Raw genomic sequence first — 7,186 nt, forward strand, 5'->3', positions numbered from 1 at the left:
CAGAGGTTCGGCCTGTCACTTGGCCGCTGGCAGGGATGGCAGGGTTACGGCTTTGCTAATTTTCTGGCACATCCCTCCTCCAGGCAGTGCTGAGGGGGAACCTCCTTGCCTGCAGCCTGGGGCTGCTGAAGAGACCATGCTCGCCCCACTGCTTCGGCAGCTGGCTTGGGGGGGACGCTGGCCAGGGCGAGGAGCCCGTGGCAGCCCAGGGACCTGGGGTGGCCGACGCTTGCCCCGAGAGGGGCTAGCGTACGGGACGGCGCTGAGCTGGCAAGAGGCAGCGCTGGCCCCCGCGGGTCCTTCCCAGGGAGCGGTGCGGGCCGTGAGCTGTGGCAGTCCTTGGCTATCCCCTCCGCTCTGACGGGCAGCTCAGAAATAGCAGCTGGCCCAGTTCTCCCGCCCCCGTGGCCCAGATCTCTAAGAACTGAGGTTGCTCGCGCAGCAACAGCAACAGCATCAGGCGCTGCATTTAGCCCATGAGCTCAAACAGCGGGAGAGGCTGCCAGCAGGATCCCAGCCTGGCTGGGTGACGCTCCTGCTTGGAGACTGCGCTGCAGGCTCTGTTTGTTGCTGTAAACACGCTCGCTGCTGCAGCTTCCCTGTTACTATCTATAGCCGCGATCTCTTGGCTCCCGTGCAAGGCGAGTCTGCGGTCTGGCTCCCAGCTTAGCCTGACCTGAGCCAGGGCTGCCTGACATCCCCGTCGTGGGTGGGTGTCTCCGGGCTTCGCTGCAACAAGGATCAAAACAAAACCCAAACTGGAGGAAAGGACGAGCCTCACCCCTCGCTCCTCGCCGGTGGTTTCCCGGTGGCCCCCTGCCCGTGCCCTTGGCAGGTGTCCCAGCACCCCTGAGCGCTGCTCCCACGCTCTCCCAACCTTGCCCGGGGGGCTGCGGCCCCGCAGGCTGCCCTGGCAGGGCTTCCCGGCGCCCCGTGCCACGGCCCTCGCTCTCGCCTATTGCTCCGCGGACGTAATGGACGAGTCAGTAGTGCCACACGAGCGGGGCGGGCTGCTGGCTGCGGGGAAGGGCCCCGCGCCCCGCTGTGGGCAGACCCCGCTCGGTGCCGCGGACGGGGCTGTGCCCGCGGCGCAAAGCGCCCGCCCGCCCGCCCGCTGCGGGGCCCGGGCTGCCGCCGCCGCCGCCGCCTGCCCGGGAGCGCCGCGCCGCCGGCGGGGAGGGGGTCACCTGCGGCGGGACGGCGGCGGCGGGGGCAGCGCCGGGGCCCTCGGCGGGGTCTCGCCACGCGTGGGGGAGGGAGGGGCCGCCGCGCCCCGCCCCGCCCCGTCCCGCGCGCCGCCCGCCGCACTTGGCTGCAGCCTGGAGCGCTTCCCGTCAGTCACGCCCCCTCGCACAGGATGTATCCCATATAAGGATATCTGCGTCAGTGGGTTCCCGAGCCCGGCCGTACCACTCCGCGCGGGGGGGGGAAACCCCGCCGCCGCTTCCCCCCCGCGCCGCCCGCGGGGCTCTCCCCGCCCCGGCCGCCGCCTCTCGCCCCTCCTCGCGGCTTCCTTCCGCGGGAGGCGGCGGCGGGCGGCGCGCGGGGCGGCCCCGGGGGCGGCGCGGGGCGGGCGCGGGGCGGGCGGCCCCCCGCGGGCGCGGGTGGTGCGTCCCCAGTGACGGAGGCGGGAGGGTATAAAAGGGAGGCGCCGCGCGGTACTCAGCAGCAGAGGCAGCCCCGGCGGCGGAGCGGAGAGACGCGCGGCGCGGACCGGACAGAGGGACGCACGCAGCCGGCCCCCTCCTCGCCTCCTCCCCAAGGGCGCTCCGCTATCACCGCACCGCACCGCCGGCTTAGCGCGCACCGAGCCGACATGATGTACCAGGGCTTCGCCGGAGAGTACGAGGCGCCCTCCTCCCGCTGCAGCAGCGCTTCCCCGGCCGGGGACAGCCTCACCTACTACCCCTCCCCGGCGGACTCCTTCTCCAGCATGGGCTCGCCCGTCAACCCGCAGGTGAGGCGCCGGGCACGCCGGCTGCGCCCTCGCCGCGGGGCGGGAGCGCCCGGGACGGGACGGGACCGGACTGCGGGAGGGGAGCGGGCGGCGCGGGGCCCGGGCCGGCGGTGCCCGCGGAGGAGGGCAGGCCGCGGCGGGCTGCCCCCGGGCCGGGGGCTGGGCGGGGGGAGCGGCCCCGGCGCCGCGGCGGGGCGGGCGGGGGGAGCCGTGGCCCGGGCCGCGCTCTGCGGCGGGTGTGTAAAGCGGCTTCATTGATAAAACGCGAGTTCATTCAGGAGACTCCGGAGCAGCGTCTGCGTCAGCGCGGACGTCAGAGATATTTATAACAGGCCGCTCTCGTGTGGAGCCGGCGCTGGCAGCGCGGCGCCGCGGCCGGCGAGGCCCCGGGGGCGGCGGGGAGCGGTCCGGGCGCCCCGCTGACGGCAGCCCCCCCCCTTCCTCTGTCCCGCAGGACTTCTGCAGCGACCTGGCCGTCTCCAGCGCCAGCTTCGTGCCCACGGTGACGGCCATCTCCACCAGCCCCAACCTGCAATGGCTGGTGCAGCCCACCTTCATCTCCTCGGTGGCCCCCTCCCAGAGCCGCGGGCACCCCTACGGCGTGTCGGCGCCCGCCCCCGCCGCCTACTCCCGCCCCGCAGTGCTGAAGGCGCCGGGCGGCCGCGGGCAGAGCATCGGCCGCAGGGGCAAAGTCGAGCAGGTGAGAGGGGACCGGGGTTGTCGGGGGGGGGGGGGAAGGGGGAGGAACGGGGATGGGGGCGGGGGCGGGGGCGCGCCCGGCGGGCTATCCCGGCCGGGGGGCACCGGGCTGGCGGCGGGACTGAGCGTCCTCTCTCTGCCCGCAGCTGTCCCCGGAGGAGGAGGAGAAGAGAAGGATCCGCCGGGAAAGGAACAAGATGGCAGCGGCCAAGTGCCGCAACCGTCGGCGGGAGCTCACTGACACGCTGCAGGCGGTAAGTGCTGCCCGGGAGGCGGCGGGGGGGGCACCCGGGGGCGGGGGTGGGCAAGAGGAGGGGGGACTCCAGCCGGGGGTGATGCCGGCCCTGGCTGACAGCCCTGCTCTCTCTGCAGGAGACCGACCAGCTGGAGGAGGAGAAGTCTGCGCTGCAGGCAGAGATCGCTAACCTGCTGAAGGAGAAGGAGAAGCTGGAGTTCATCCTGGCAGCCCACCGGCCCGCCTGCAAGATGCCCGAGGAGCTGCGCTTCTCCGAGGAGCTGGCGGCTGCCACCGCACTGGACCTGGGCACCCCCAGCCCTCCCATGGCCGAGGAGGCTGCCTTCACCCTGCCGCTGATGGCCGAGGTGCCGCCGGCCGTGCCGCCCAAGGAGACTGCCAGCGGCGGCGGGCTGGAGCTCAAGGCTGAGCCCTTCGACGAGCTGCTCTTCTCCACGGGGCCGCGGGAGGCCTCCCGCTCCGTGCCCGACATGGACCTGCCTGGGGCCTCCTCCTTCTACGCGTCGGACTGGGAGTCGCTGGGCGCCGGGACCAGCGGTGAGCTGGAGCCCCTCTGCACCCCTGTGGTGACCTGCACCCCGTGCCCCAGCACCTACACTTCCACCTTCGTCTTCACCTACCCCGAGGCAGACGCCTTCCCCAGCTGCGCTGCCGCGCACCGGAAGGGCAGCAGCAGCAACGAGCCCTCGTCCGACTCCCTCAGCTCCCCCACCCTCCTGGCCTTGTGAGGGGCTCCAGCATTGACTGACCTGCCGGACCCCCTCCCCTGCCCGCACACCCCCACGGACTCACCGCTGCGCCCCATGGGGCTCCCTGGGCCCGGGGAGGGCCCCGCCGCCGCCACCCCCCCGTCTGGCCTGGTGCCCCGGGGCCTGGCAGAGCGCCCCGCACCGAGGCCTCGTACCTCTTCCAGAGATGTAGCAAATCGCATGGAGTTTGTCTCGTCCCCAATGGCCCATCCATGAGAGCTGGTAGTCTGTAGCATGTCCCACATGGCTGGGTAGGTGACTCCCTCCCCTCCTTAGTATCACTAGCATTAACTAATTAATCTCTTGGTTTTAAATGATTGGAATTTAACCTGGTGCTGGGTATCTCCAACTCGTATCTAGTGCAGCTGATTAACAATAACTACTGTGTTCCTGGCAATATCGTGTTCTGATGACTTAGCAATGACCCATCTTACGTGGGGGGAAAGAGACTCTATTTTATTTTCTAGTAGGTAGATAAATAGCTATATCCATGTACTGTAGTTCTACATTGATGTTCATTGTAACTTTACTGATCATGCGTTGTTGAGGTGGTCTGAATGTTCTGACATAAGTTTTCCATGAAAACGTTTTTATTGTGTTTTTAATTTATTTATTAAGATGGATTCTCAGATATTTATATTTTTATTTTATTTTTTTCTACCTTGAGGTCTTTTTTGACATGTGGAAAGTGAATTTGGATGAAACTTAAGCATTGTTTGCTTATTATTGTTCAGAGACATTGTCAATAAAAGCATTTAAGTTGACTGCTGGAGCTGTCCTTGCGTTACCTCTCGCATCGCGTCCCTGTGACCCTAAAGGGGTTCCCTGGCCTCTAATCTAGGCTGGGCTTTATAAACTGCAGGCCAGTGCTAGCTGCCTGAGGCATGGGGCGCATCAGGGTTGGAATACCCTTAAGGCCAGACCCATCCTTGCCCTGGTGTCAGGGCTGGCTGCAGTTATGCCCTTCCCACCCACCCTGCTGGGGACAAGCTGGAGGCCTCACTGGAAAGGAGGTAAAAAGGGCAGGAGAGTTCATGGCTCTGAACTGGGAAGGCCATCTCCAGGCTGGGTCCACCTGATCATTTGCATGTGCCTAACAGCCCAGCTTCCTCCTGCCTGGGGAGGAGAGGACAGGCACCCTGGCTCCAGCTGCCCCCAGATTTGGTCTGGCACCTCTGGGAGCAGCTGCAGAGTATTGCCTCCTGGCCACGAGGGGAGGAGAGATGCTCACATACTTTCTTCTCGCTTTGGGCTGAGTGGTATAAGCAGAACATTGGCCCTTCCCTTGCCCCTTGTTTCCTACTAAAGCTAGGCCAGTCCTTGAATGAATAAGAGTTAGGGCAAATAGCCCCTGTGCTCTGGGAATGTGCTCCCTCCCTGGTGTCTGTGGAATGTGGCCTCACCTTCCTGAGTTTGTTTAGAGGGGCTGCTACCCTCTGTCACTCCTGCTCTTGCACAGTGACGTGTTTTGCTCTGGTGGGACAGCAGCTGGGGTGGGTTGCCCTGCATGCAGAGCACTACCCTGCTCCCTCCCTAATGCTCACACACAAAGAGCCCCACGAGAGCAGCAAGACCCCCCCGATGGCCTCCCACCCTGTCACTCCAGCTCTTGAGAACTCCTTTCCCAAGGTGGAGGCAAAGATGCCACCTGTGCTGGCACGCGTGTCCAGCTGAAGGCCACCTTGACACCGTGCTCCCAGGCAACCTCTGCAGGCTGGAGGTTTCTCTGGCGTTCAGGGTTGGGTTTGTGTAACTCTGCATTTCCTGGTCACTGCGGCAGGCTCTGCTTTCTTCACCCCTTCCCTAATCAGAACACGCACAGGATGTATCTCATCTCAGTAGCACATATTGCAGCTTCACGGCTTGCTCAACAAGGCCTGCCCTGTGCAAAAGCAAATATTACACGCGCGGCTTCCCGTCTTTCAACATTAAGCTGCAGGCAGCGCTGACAACTGATGAAGAATGACCCCAGTTGCTACTGAGATGCCACCCACCGACAAGCAACTACTTTCACATCACCACTTGAGTTTACAAGGGCAACACCCAGGCGCAGCAAATGCACAGTAGCGCTGACCCCTGAAGCAGTCGTGTAGGTGTAGATGCAAGAGAGTGGGACTGACGTGACAAGTAACCCCGTGAAGTCAGTAAATCTGGAATCACAACGTGCCTTCTGCTGAAAAACTATCAGGTTCAGAGCTGGAGAATTCAGAGGCCTCGGAGAGCCCACATGTGCTGTTGAAATCACCAGACGTTGAGCAGAGAGGCAGAAAGCAGCAGGGGTCTATAGAGTCCCAGAATACCATCCAGTCCCCTCAACACAGGTGGAGTGATCCTGCCCCCATTATCTCTCATGATCACTGGACAGGTTAAAGCGAAATCTAGTGCCGAATTCTGAGAGACAGCAGTCCTGCAGCCCAACTGAGGCTTTTCTTTCTAACAGCAGTGACACTAAGTGCCAAGCGTGTCAGCTTTTGAATTTGTTGCGCCATGTCAAACTCAGGGGTGCCACTACATGAGGCACGTTACAGTTAACTCCAGGCCCCAGCCCTACTCTTTGCCTTCAGCCTAGGATGATCCAGGATTCAGGATGCGCTAGATAAAACTTATGGCGTGTCATGGATATGATTTATCTGCTTCCTAGCATTTGAGAGCTCTGGAGTGAAATCTCACTTAAATCAGTGGGAATCTTGCCACTAACTTCAACAGAGCCATGAGAGGGAGTAATGCAGCAATCTCTGCTTGGAACGGATTACATGCATGTGCCTCAATTATAAGCCGTATCTGATACATCACACAGATATCGGTACAAAGCTTTGTGAAACAAAACAATGGAACGAGATAAGACAAGCAGGTAACGCTTGCATTATCTCTGACGCCTCCTGTGCTCCCGATCCCATTGAGGGCATTACTGTAATTAATTCTTAGAAACGAGACTGCCACACAACGCAAGGAATAGTGGAACTGTTATTATGAATTACAGAACGCAGAGCTGTAAAACAACATGAAGAGGCTTAAACACGTTTGTAGTGGAATAAAGAAGGGCTGCACAGCAAAGCGGCGCCGGATGCAGGAGGGTGCTGCGGTGCTGAGCGAAGCCGCAGCCCCGGCAGCCCTGCACACCCCGCTCGCCCCTCGCCTCCGGCGCTCCTGCCGCGGGCCGCGGCCCCTCTCCCCCGCAGGCCCGGGGGCCGGGCGCAGGGGCCCGAGCTGGCACCGCTGCCGATACCTGACATCACCGCGGAGCTTCCCAGCGCCGGGCCGGCCCCAGCCGCGACCCCGCGGGGCTCTCTCAGGGAGCCGGGGGAACGGCGGGCGGCGGAGAGGCCCGGAGCGGGGCTGAGGGGGGCCTTCCCCGGGACCCTGCGCGCTGGCCCGGGGCCGTGGGGTCGCAGCTCCCGGGCCCGCCCCGCCGCAGCCACAGCCGCCCTCCCCTCGGGCGGCCGGTGAGGTCGCCCGGGCCTCACCGCCCTCCCCGGCCCGGTCGGCGCTGCGGGGGCCGCCGCCGCCACCTCCTCCTCCTCTTCT

General features: G+C 64.2%; 1 protein-coding gene across 1 annotated transcript; it reads left to right on the forward strand.

Annotated features, from left to right (window-relative positions):
- Positions 1–1,752: 1,752 nt before the first annotated feature.
- Positions 1,753–3,662, forward strand: FOS (Fos proto-oncogene, AP-1 transcription factor subunit). Its single transcript, XM_075712701.1, has 4 exons — positions 1,753–1,957; positions 2,412–2,657; positions 2,803–2,910; positions 3,029–3,662. Exons 1-4 carry the CDS (start codon positions 1,817–1,819, stop codon positions 3,638–3,640), a joined length of 1,107 nt encoding a protein of 368 aa, XP_075568816.1. The 5' UTR covers positions 1,753–1,816; the 3' UTR covers positions 3,641–3,662.
- The last annotated feature ends 3,524 nt before the right edge of the window (positions 3,663–7,186 follow it).

This window comes from Pelecanus crispus, chromosome 6 (genome assembly GCF_030463565.1).
Source record: "Pelecanus crispus isolate bPelCri1 chromosome 6, bPelCri1.pri, whole genome shotgun sequence".
NCBI classification, from domain to species: domain Eukaryota; kingdom Metazoa; phylum Chordata; class Aves; order Pelecaniformes; family Pelecanidae; genus Pelecanus; species Pelecanus crispus.